Source organism: Oncorhynchus gorbuscha, linkage group LG06 (assembly GCF_021184085.1).
Source record: "Oncorhynchus gorbuscha isolate QuinsamMale2020 ecotype Even-year linkage group LG06, OgorEven_v1.0, whole genome shotgun sequence".
NCBI lineage: Eukaryota > Metazoa > Chordata > Actinopteri > Salmoniformes > Salmonidae > Oncorhynchus > Oncorhynchus gorbuscha.
Window position 1 is genome coordinate 33,279,409 of NC_060178.1, and position 12,772 is coordinate 33,292,180.

Below are 12,772 nucleotides of genomic sequence, written 5' to 3' on the forward strand. Positions count from 1 at the left end.
CTCTTCTCACCCTTTGGCAGAGCATTCTGGCTGTTGACTGAACACCTGCTTCACGCTTGGCGGAGTTCTCACACTCAGAGACTTGTCTTGTGGGGGTGTGTCTTGTTGCTTCACACTCCCAACCTCCACCATCCTCTACCCAGATCTAGCTTTCCAGGACACAGTAGCCTGCTCATGGGTCACTATCAGTCCACAGCCTTCCAGCTACTTCTATCAAGAAATACTCCTGAAATACGCTGTGTGTGTTAAGTCTGATAATAGTTACTAGGTCACAAAAACAAAGTATACATTTTTATTCCATATTCCAGACCTGACTCTCCACAAATATTTTCCTAATTAAAAAAAACATTAATAAAGTGTCAATGCTATAAGGTAAATACAATTAGCAAGTCATCAGAATGAGTTTACCTCTTCACCTGAATGTAATAGTTGGCAGCTGAAACAATTAGGTTTTGGTATATTGAGACTTATAATCATCCTTTCTGGTCTTTCGTCTGTCTGAAAGGTAGAGTTTAATGCCAGAACGCGGGTGCAACATAATAGTGTTGGGTGAGATCTCAATCTTGTCATAGGAAATGTTTCACAGAGAGACATTGTTTTTTTTGAGCACACTAAGTATGGTCATGAGTATTTCAGCTCACACACACACACACACACACACACACACACACACACACACACACACACACACACACACACACACACACACACACACACACACACACACACACACACACACACACACACACACACACACACACACACACACACACACACACACACACACACACACACACACACACACACACACACACACACACACACACACACTCCTCTTGTGTGTTCACTGAAAATGTTCCAGTTGCGTCAGGACCTCTTTGTGCAAGTTTCATAAGCAGTATCTGTCTTTTTGCAAAATCATGCAATCACAAAGATAACCATATAACAATGCTTTTAATTCAAAAGACACATCGTCAAAACACAAATAAGACTTTTGGACAAACAAAGATTATTTTACTTAGACTCTCATTTCTTTGTTCTTCATTTAGTTTCTTCATTCTTTCAACATCGTTTTGGTGGAGGTCTGGACCACTCTAAGATGGTTGTGCCTGTTTGGTTATCTGGTTCTGTGTCATCTCTGTACAACGTATAGTAGGGACTCTGTAACACGTTGTTTTAAAGGGTCAAAGGCCATGCAAGTACAAACACAGTAGGCTACGACTCATGATAATACATGTTTTCACAGTAATAATAACCAAAGAGTTTCATGGAAACCTGCCTCCCCACTCTGTCAGATTACGGTTTGATATGTTTTTTTCCCCCATTCCCAACCCTTTCAGGGTACACTAGTAAATGGACAACAGTGTTACAGCAGTGTTTACTAATGATAATGGCATTGAGAAATACCCCAAACCTTACATTTACTCAAATTCTAGGGATCTTCTTCCATTTCTTGGCTGTAAGAAAGAAAAACAAATGTTACTGATGTAAATATGTAAATAAACGTTGTAATGGAGTTAATGCCTGTTCCCTGAATGTGTGTATTCATACCCGATATAAGAAGTACCCTCTGCTCTGAATACCCCCAGGTCCCTGGAGATTATCCTAAACAGAAAGCACAGAGGATTTCAATGATCAGGTGATAGAAATTCAGGTATTGTCTTACTTGAGTAAGGCAGTATTTATTCAGCCGACAAAAAATGAAAAAAAGTCAACATTTCAGTTGCAACAGAAAGAAGTGTGCTAGATATCCTTGTTTATCTGTCTAAGCTCCTTTCCCACTTATTTCATTCTTTCGTAGGCAAAACCATTAGAGCAGACGTCACTCCCATTGAGTCTCTGCCGTAAACAGACACACACTAAGCTGAGCACTTTTCCACTCACAATTCCGATGTAGCTACTATGTGAATGTCAACCCCAGGTAGAATGAAGGATTAATTATGTTGAGTTAAAGCACAGCGACGTGGATGTTCACCTGTCAGATGCACTAATTTTAAACTGTAATTACCTGAATCATGGAAAAGAACAGCTAATGTAGACGAGTACAGAGAGTGACAATATGTGTGTAAAAAAGGTAGCCTCTATACGCACAATGAAACAGTCTCATAATAGGACAACACACTGGAAAAATGACAAATCCTGTATGCATTGGCTAAGTGAAAAGAGAATAGCCTCCAGATGCCCTAAATTGACTGCAAAGGGAACATCAAGAGCTTAAAAAATAGTATGAACGCATGCTCCAGTGGATGCACCCATGTGCACGAGCACATCCGTGCGAGGGCAGGCGCCCACAGAATTTTTGAATTGACTCTCATTCCACTCATGAGTTGAAATTCTAATTGAATTGGCCACACCCTACAGGATGTAGAATTTGAGTTTGAGTGACAGAAAGTAGAAGTTAATTCAGTGCAATTCAAATCAATTCCAATCAGTCATAGAAAATGACTTGAATCTGACTGGTCACACTTCCAGATAACAATAAATATCAATTTTCTCTGGAATGTTCATATACTCTTTTAACATTAGTGCTTAGAATAGCCAATTATAATTCCACCAAACATTTAATTTGTTTGGCTTCTTTTTGAATCCCTCAGGGTCAATTTGAGGGTTAAACTAATGCAGTCTGGGAAATGTGGTATTTTCCCCATATTGAACAAAATGTAACTGATTAATGAAATATAATGAATATATGAATATTCATAAACAGGTTGCTTTCCTTGATCGTTCTTTTAAGAGTTTGTCCTGAAATAAATCGTTTCAACAATATCTTTTATGCATGTATATAATGACATGTTTTATGTTCAATATGTTTATTTGTATAGACTACCAGGTACTTTACCCTGCACCTTAGACTGCTGCCATATGTATATAGTCATTGAACACTGGTCACATGAATAATGTTTACATAATGTTTCTTCCACTTTATATGCATTGTATTCTAGTCATGGCTCATCATAGATAACTTATTTTGTAATTGTTTGCTAGGTATTATTGCACTGTTGGAGCTCGATTTGCAGATGTTATCGCAGGTGCAATGAATTGCTTGAACCACAAGCGGTGAAACACAAGCATTTCACTGCACCAGCGATAACATCTGCAAATCTGTGTATGTGAACAATAAACTTTGATTTGACTATACCTAATATAGAATAGAATAGGTATTTGAATTTAATTTAATTCTATTTACTTTCATTCATATTCAAATTGCAATTTTGTATCCTGTTTACTACCTCAATTCAAATTGCAGAATTTAATTGGAATTTGATGCATTCTCAATTCAATTCGGAATTGGGCAACACTGACACACACATACAGTTGAAGTCAGAAGTTTACATAAACCTTAGCCAAATACATTTAAACTCAGTTTTTCACAATTCCTGACATTTCATCCTAGTAAAGATTGCATGTCTTAGGTCAGTTAGGATCACCACTTTATTTTAAGAATGTGAAATGTCAGAATAATAGTAGAGAGAATGATTGATTTCAGCTTTTATTTCTTTCATCACATTCCCAGCGGGTCAGAAGTTTACATATACTCAATTAGTATTTGGTAGCATTGCCTTTAAATTGTTTAACTTGGGTCAAACACTTCGGGTAACCTTCCACAAGCTTCCCACAATAAGTTGGGGGAATTTTGGCCCAATTCCTCCAGACAGAGTTGGTGTAACTGAGTCAGGTTTGTTGGCCTCCTTACTCACACACACATTTAAAGTTTTGCCCACATATTTTATATAGGATTGAGGGCAGGGCTTTGTGATGGCCACTCCAATACCTTGACTTTGTTGTCCTTAAGCCATTTTGCCACAACTTTGGAAGTATGCTTGGGGTCATTGACCATTTGGAAGACCCATTTGCAACCAAGCTTTAACTTCCTGACTGATGTCTTGAGATGTTTCTTCAATATATCCACATAATTATCCACATTTTCTTTCCTCATGAAAAGCCATCTATTTTGTGAAGTGCACCAGTCCCTCCTGCAGCAAAGCACCCCCGCAACATGATGCTGCCACCCCCGTGCTTCAAGGTTGGGATGGTGTTCTTGAGCTTGCAAGCATCCCCTTTTTCCTCCAAACATAACGATGGTCATTATGGCCAAACAGTTCTATTTTTGTTTCATCAGACCAGAGGACATTTCTCCAAAAAGTATGATCTTTGTCCCCATGTGCAGTTGCAAACCGTAGTCTTGCTTTTTTATGGCGGTTTTGTAGCAAGTGGCTTCTTCCTTGCCTTTCAGGTTATGTCGATATAAGACTTGTTTTACTGTGGATAGAGATACTTTTGTACCTGTTTCCTCCAGCATCTTCACAAAGGCTTTTGCTGTTGTTCTGGGATTGATTAGGACTTTTCGCACCAAAGTACGTTCATCTCTAGGAGACAGAACATGTCTCCTTCCTGAGCGGTATGACGGCTGCACGGTCCAATGGTGTTTATACTATTGTTTGTACAGATGAACATGATACCTTCAGGCGTTTGGAAATTGCTCCAAGGATGAACCAGACTTGTGGAGGTCTACATTTATTTCTCTGAGGTCTTGGATGATTTCTGTTGATTTTCCCATGATGTCAAGCAAAGAGGCACTGAGTTTGAGGGTAAGCCTTGAAATACATCCACAGGTACACCTCCACTTGACTCAAATTATGTCAATTAGCCTATCAGAAGCTTCTAAAGCCATGACATTTTCTGGAATTTTCCAAGTTGTTTAAAGGCACAGTCAACTTAGTGTATGTAAACTTCTGACCCACTGGAATTGTGACACGGTGATTTATAAGTGAAATAATCTGTCTGTAAACAATTGCTGGAAAATGACTTGTGTCATGCACAAAGTAGATGTCATAACCGACATGCCAAAACTATAGTGTGTTAACAAGACATTTGTGGAGTGGTTGAAAAACAAGTTTTAAAGACTCCAACCTAAGTGTATGTAAACTTCCAACTTCGACTGTACGTACACACACAGTCCTCAGTACAACCCTGTGTTCATTCGCAGACTCTGAGACTCTGCATGTTTAGATCGACACATCACAGAGTGACAGCACGCTCTCCACATGCAGGCCATGCCAGGACATTTAAGTGCTATACCTTCTCTACTAATGTAATGTACCAGCGTCATGCGTAGGTAACATCGGACAACATTTGGTGTGGGATGTCATTATGACTGAATTGAAGTGATGTCAGATAACCGATTACAATCAGTTAAATAGACATTTTCATGGCGTAATCACAATGTCTAGGAAAGACATCATCTTTCGATTGTTATCTGGTTGACAAGTTTTACATTTTGTCAACTCAACTTGATTTTACTGTGCTAACATCCTCCGAGGATGAACTTTTAGCAAAGCCAATCTCTGCCCTGTGACTGTAAACAGAGCTATATCCTAAATGAATTAATGAAGCCATCACAGGAAATAGAGGATGTCATTTCGGTGCCATTACAATGACTTGGAGACTTGAGATGAAAATGGTTGGCACTTAAAAATACAGCCTTCCATGAATTATTCAGACAGGGCAGAAAATTACTCCCTTCATTGTACTTTCTGTTTATCTAATTTACACTAATGATGTTCCCCCACGTCAGTTATTCTGATGACAGAGGAAGTGAGGGTGAAATGAGTAATTCCAATTCTCATGCAAACAAGACAGGATACACTAATGTGTAAACAGGTGTGTCACGCACCCCAAAAATGTGAGGGGGCACAAAGTATGTCAAACTAGCTAGTGGTGGTCTGTAGGGGGGCTAGGCCCCCCGTCCGTAAATTTGAGAATTTAGCATTTTCAAACACCTTTTTCCTGCATAATCCTTATGCTTAATTCTATATCATTAAAAAAATGCATATCTAAGCATACCTCTTCACCTGTCTGTATCCTCCTGGCTGGGGATTTTTTAAAGAAACTAAGGGCTCTATTTTAACAAACCTAACACAATGGTAAATCTAAGCGCATGCGGTAGTGCTATACGTTCAGGGGTGTGTCAGAAATATTTGTGCCATTTTCACTATCACAATATTCGGCACACTTGCTTGCGTTTGCGCGAAAGGGCTGGGTTTTGATGAATAAACAAGTTGTGGGTGTGTGTAGAGGCTTGGCCCCTCACTGGCCAATCAGAACGTGCGCCATGGCGAAATATGTGGTTGCTTCAAGCTGTGTATTTACGTTTTTTATGTATTGCCTTTGGAATCAACTCCAATGTTAGTCTGTTATAGTTTGTTAAATAGCTTAATAATAACAAAGCCAAATAACAAAATGTAGACCTATCTTTGCTAACTGCTAACCTGAACCCATTTGTAGTCCACATTGTTCTAAGTAATTGCATGGCTTCAATAGCATTCACACTGATATAGGGGCCAGACCTACTGTAAATTGCATTATGGCTGAGCATGGACATGCCAAACATTATCAATAAGCAAGATTAAAATATTTATTGATAAGGCCTAAAAAGAGAATGAATAAGTCTAATCAAATTCTAAACAAAACAACTTGTTTTAAATAGGCTATGTTACACTTAAAAGGCACCATCATTTCTCCCCGTGGGCATATAATATTAAAACAACGCAGACTATGCAGGGTTTTATGCGCCTCCAAACTTTTCACAGTTGCTGGACTTTGATCCAATATAAATAGAAAGGGAGGATGTCCACTCACCGTTATACTACTCCCAAATAGTCCTATGTTTTATGAACATAATCAGAACCATTTTAAAGAACAGGTAGTGTTCACACACCTCCAGAAGTTACATTGCAAGCGTGACACGGACTTTGTCACCATAAAACCAAGACGTTGAATCATTCTAATAAGTTGTGGTAATAAAATTGAAAGAAAAACAATCTGTTTTTTTGAAACAACAAAATCACCAGGATAAAAAAAAGTCTACGTTATAGTAGATTTTGAACCTATGAAACGGAAAACAAGCCATTTTTACAGACCAGATAACTTCTAAATATGAGGTTCACCATGGGCATGGACACGTGGCCTACATCATGGAGGGGGTTTTACGCACGTCCAAAACCGGACCTGCATGGCTAAAATAATGTGTGCCTGCCTACAATGCATAGATAAAAAGGGAATGTCAAGCTCACTGTTTTACTCCTCTCAAACTTTATATTTTAATAAAGCTTTAGTGATTAGGATTTATTTCCAAGCGGTCTCAGGAGCCAACCCCTTTATTGACAGTCTTGCCGACTTCATAATTGCATTGGGCAAACAAAAAAAGCCTTCATTGAGAGGGGAGGCTATGCTTGGTTTTTAATCAAATAAAACTAAATGGGAGAAAAAAAATCTGTTTCTAAATACAAAGTATAGAGGCATCAAAAGCACATTAGGCTACTGTTGTTCCATGCACATATGGGTAGTGTGAGTCACGGCTGTATAGGCTGTGTTTCCACTGTCAAAATAATGCCATTACCCGCTAAACCAGCTTTTGGGTGGCCTTAAATATCCCTATCAGCGCTGTCTGAAATGACCACTTTGGATCATATTTTTAAGGAACTGTGTTTCTATGGCCAAGCAGCAGCACACAAGCCTAAGATCACCATGCGCAATGCCAAATGTCAGCTGGAGTGGTGTAAAGCTTGCCACCATTGGACTCCGGAGCAGTAGAAATGCATTTTTTAAATGATCAATCACGCTTAACCATCTAGCAGTCCGCTGGACGAATCTGGGTTTGGCGGATGCCAGGAGAACGCTACCTGCTGGAATGCATAGTGCCAAGTGTAAAGTTTGGTGGAGGAGGTTTAATAATCTGGGGCTGTTCTTCATGGTTCGGACTAGGCCCCTTAGTTCCAGTGAAGGGAAATCTTAACGCTACAGCATACAATTACATTCTGGATGATTCTGGGCTTCCAACTTTGTGGCAACAGTTTAGGGAAGGCCCTGTCCTGTTTCAGCATGACAATGCCCATGTGTACAAAGCGAGATCCATACAGAAATGGTTTGTCGAGATCGGTATGGAAGAACTTGACTGGCCTGCACAGGGTCCTGACCTCAAAACTTCATACAATTGCCAGGTGACTAGTAGTATTATAGAGAAACAACAACAACAAAAACTGGACAAATCTGACCCCTATATGGGCATGCCGCCTCTGTGTGGACACATGCGACATCTAAAAGAGTTTAAGAAAGTGTACATCTTGCATGCAGAGCAAGAGACAAGGGGAAGGGAAGCACTATGGCAGGTGGAGCAGTGTTTTCTATCAACCTTTTTCATACCAGGGATGGGAAAACTATGGTATTTCTTATACCAGAAACCTATGGGCCTGTCTCCTTGGAGGACAACTCTTGAGAAGTTAGCAAGCTGGGCAGCTATAGAGTGTACGTTTGTGTGAGCTGGCATGCATTTTGAGAACGTGAGAGCTGTGGTAATGTGATATGCAGCAAAGTGTCTGCAATTCATAACTCTAAATATTTGGTTTACTACGGAAATAAAAACTAAGCTAAAACCTAACACTTTTTCAAGATAAAAATGCAGGTTACGGAATAAAAAAGGTAATGCAATACTAAAAACACAGTACAAGTAACAGATAATAAAACGAAAATGCAATGTGCCTTCGTGTCAAGCCGCAAAGCAGTGCACAGTGAAATTGAGCTTTAACCCAACTTACCGGCTCCTCTGTTAAGCCGGCACCGTGTTGCTTAACATAATGAAATAAAAACTGTATATGCAAGCAAACACATACACGCACAAATAAAAATTGTCAAAGGGTTGGATGTTGATTGCATTGATATTAGTTACCCTTAGTGAACACTTTTCAATAGACGGATGAAACAGATGCCGCACTTACCCTTTTACTAGGATTGTCCCATCCTTTCTGCAATGACAATGAAATAAAACTACATTTACTCGAGAATGATTAAACACTGCAAATCTGAATATACATGCAACTGTGTTGTGCTCGCACAGTAGGATAAACCACAATGTGTGTATTTATATTTGTGATATCATTTTTTTTGAGCTACTATGCTGGAACATGAATGGTGGAATACCTTAGACTTCTGTACAAGCATCAACACACAGAGTTCTCCTAAAACATTGGGTATCTAGGGTAGCAACCAGAGAGCAGGGGGAAAGAGGTGAGCGCAATAGTCTGATACGGTTGTAACAGCATTTTCATTTCAAGCCTGTTATTGACTATTTTAAATTTCATCATAATTGGAATTGATCCTGAACTTGAAAATATGAGAGAAGGTTCAGAGAAAGAAAACATTGAACATTCATCCATCCTCTTCCGTGCTTCCATGTGAACATTTCATTATTCTAGTCTTACTCACCCGAAATGGCAGGTCTGCAGAAAGGTAGGATGAGCACACATCTTCTAGCTATGGGAGACAAGACGAGTGTTGTTATGAGAGAGGGAGTGAATAGTAAACATGTCTCTGCATAGCAAATGAGAGGAACAGCTCAGTCTTAGTATGGGAAAATGAGAGAGAGAGAGAGAGAGAGAGAGAGAGAGAGAGAGAGAGAGAGAGAGAGAGAGAGAGAGAGAGAGAGAGAGAAAGAGAGAGAACAGAGAGACACTGTAGTTCTGTGGCCTACCTGGTTGAGAAGCTGGTACTGGTCTAGTGTTGCTCTCTGCTGTTGTATTGGAGAACCTTCCATTGAAACACAGGCAGACACGAGAATCATTACATCATCACATTGATGCGGTATCACGAAGCTAATAGGAGTGTGTATATCGTGATTAAAAACCATAACAATCCATTTTGAGTGGATCATAGTCATAAACTAATGCATTTTGACAATATGACAGGAGGATGGGAACTTGGAGAGTGTATTTAAGCTTGTCTGTGTTATCCTGGGGTCATATTTGTTCATATTCAAAAAGGCATAGTGACCAACTATGAACCAACAGCTCTGTATCCCAAAAGTGTACTGACATCCAACAATGGTCTTTCTTTAAACCACTATTTTCCCTTATAGATCCCTCTTTCCCTCTTCTGTCCTTCTTTTTGTCTGAATTGTCCTAGCAGCACACAGCAATAGCTCTGTTCTCTTCCTGTCGCCATCGCGGTTTAAATGTCTCTGAACACCTGTGCCAATTATCACATAAGAGCATCAAAGCCGCGTTCAATCGCTCAATGTCACCGCAAATAACCCTGAACAAATACAATTGATCATGTCACTGAAGAGTGATTGACACGATTGCCATTCTGAATCTATTTATGTCTCAACCATTTGTGATTTTATTGCTGTTTAGGGTTGAATCCAAGCCAATGTTTAGAGCCATTACAATGGGGGGGGGGATTTATTGCTTTTTTTGTAGGACATTCAAGCTGTCTGTCACAGAACAAAGAAAGGAGAGGGAGAAGAGGACCATGCATGAAATAGATAATAGAGAGAAATTGCCAGTGCAGTAAATACACTAACATCGTAATTTTACCAAAACAAATGTCTAGCTGCAACAATGTCACAATAGATGCTATTCCCAGAAAGGTTTGACAGTACTAATGGGTCAATTTGAAACTAATGATCAGGCTCATCCACAACAAGTTCCAATAGTGCGTCCCATTATGGTTCAAAATACAGTGAAATTAACTGATTGTGGATTAGGAGGTCATTCGCTTTCCAACTTTTGTCGTTTATGTATGTTACATGGCTATGGGGGAGTCATAAAAGTGTAGCCTAATTTCATACTCAAAAATAGGGCTGGATTTCCCAAAATCATCATAGCACTAAAATCATATTTCTTCCAGTTAGTTTCAACAGAATTAAGATTAGCTTTATTGCTACTGTACCTACTGTACGATGCTTTTAGGAAACCCAGCCCAGGGCTGTTCAATTCCAGTACTGGAGGGCCGAAACACTTCTGTTTTTGTTTCTATCTGGTAGTTATTAAAGACCAGGTGAGTTGCAGCCCTAGAACAACAGGTTGCAAAGCCGCAGTACTGGTGGTGGGAGTTTATAGGCTTACACCAGTGCTCAATGCAACCCCGTTTATAATCAATTCATTTCCAGTCAGCGAAAATCCCTCAAACGAAAATACAGTCTTGGATAATAGATTATATAGGCTAAATGAAAAACATCGTTGTAACGAAAGTTCGCCCTCCGATGAAATATAGCGCTCTTATTGTAGCAACGACCTGGGAGACACCAGGCCCTCTTCACAACAAAGTACATTTACCAGATGAAAGTGCTGAAAGTGTTGATGACATGGCAAACGTTTAATTAAATGCAACAGGCAACAATCGACGTTAATTTACCAATAATTATCATGACAATCTGCAGTTAAGATAGACTTGAGTAAATGTCAAGTTTTTAAATATTTATCTAACCTTCTCTCCTTTGGGCAGGTTCCCAATAATGTGTAATTACGCACAATACTATAAAGATTGGCATGTGAAATAACCTTGTGTTTAAATATTGATATGGGTCTATTCATATTGTAAGGGATTGAAATACAACTACCTTTAGTCTACAGTTTTTTTTCTCCAGGAATTGTACACATTAAAGCTAACAAAGTGAGATGATTGATGAACCTAATTTTATTTTGTAGTCTAATTATTTTAAGCATTTATATTGTTGTTGTTGAGCTTGTTGATTAGGCCTATTAGCAATTTATGTTGCCCAAATTCAATGGTTTGAAAAAACCTTTGATTACACCTTTACATGTTTCATAACCTATTAAATTAGGCTACAGAAAACCCGCAAACATTTTCCATTGTTTTAAAAAGTTTTTCGTTTTAAGATCTTGACTTGGACCTTTAGCAATGCACAAGAACCAAAGCATGCTCAAAATATATTATTAAACTTACTTTTGCAGATGGGGATCGCTGAGATGAGGAGAACAAGGAGGATGAGGCTCGCGCTGCTTAGCGGGTTCATTGCGCTGGTGCTGAGGCTGCTCATGTAGCTCGCGCTGCCGCTCTGAGATACTCTGGTTTGGCACTGAGGGGTCTTCATAATTACTTCTCTCTGGTTGCTATTGGCTTGTGTTCTTGTTTATCTGTGATAAATACTATTCCACCGGAACAATTTTAAAACACGAGGTCACACCCTCTCTACATCAATGACACTACACTGCGTCATTAATTCCACATCACATGCATGCATAGGCCACACAAGGCTGTGGCCTATCTAATTGATGATTGAGGTTATGAGGAAACGTGATGCTATACATCAATAATATTCTTCCTGAACAAATACAGGAATGAGATGACAGCACATGTTTGACAAAATGTGTCTATATCCAGGCCTTTAAAACACCAAGCCATCAACATAATGAAATAGATACTGTAGCCTAATGAACTTACAGTTGAAGTCAGAAGTTTACAGACACCTTAGCCAAATACATCTAAACTAAATTCTTCACAATTCCTGACATTTAATCTGAATGAAAATTCCCTGTCTTAGGTCAGTTAGGATCACCACTTTATTTTAAGAATGTGAAATGTCAGAATAATTAGTAGAGAGCTTTTATCTCTTTCATTACATTCCTAGTGGGTCAGAAGTTTCCATACACTCAATTAGTAGCCCTCCACAAGCTTCCCACAATAAGTTGGGTGAATTCTGGCTTGTTCCTCCTGACAGAGCTGTTGTAACTGAGTCAGGTTTGTAGGCCTCCTTGCTTACACACGCTTTGTGATAACCACTTCAATACCTTGACTTTGTTGTCCTTAAGCCATTTTGCCACAACTTTGGAAGTATGCTCGGGGTCATTGTCCATTTGGAAGATTCATTTGCAACCAAGCTGTAACTTCCTGACTGATGTCTTGAGATGTTGCTTCAATATATCCACATAATTGTCCTACCTCATGATGCCATCTATTTTGTGAAGTGCACCAG

General features: G+C 39.3%; 1 protein-coding gene across 1 annotated transcript; it reads right to left on the reverse strand.

The window, feature by feature from the left end:
* Window positions 1-943: 943 nt before the first annotated feature.
* nmu (neuromedin U) lies at window positions 944-11,954 on the reverse strand. Its single transcript, XM_046351747.1, has 8 exons — window positions 11,743-11,954; window positions 9,527-9,582; window positions 9,262-9,309; window positions 8,977-9,030; window positions 8,775-8,801; window positions 1,552-1,605; window positions 1,420-1,457; window positions 944-1,161 (listed from the first exon to the last, which is right to left on the reverse strand). Exons 1-7 carry the CDS (start codon window positions 11,888-11,890, stop codon window positions 1,422-1,424), a joined length of 423 nt encoding a protein of 140 aa, XP_046207703.1. The 5' UTR covers window positions 11,891-11,954; the 3' UTR covers window positions 944-1,161; window positions 1,420-1,421.
* Between the last annotated feature and the right edge of the window lie 818 nt (window positions 11,955-12,772).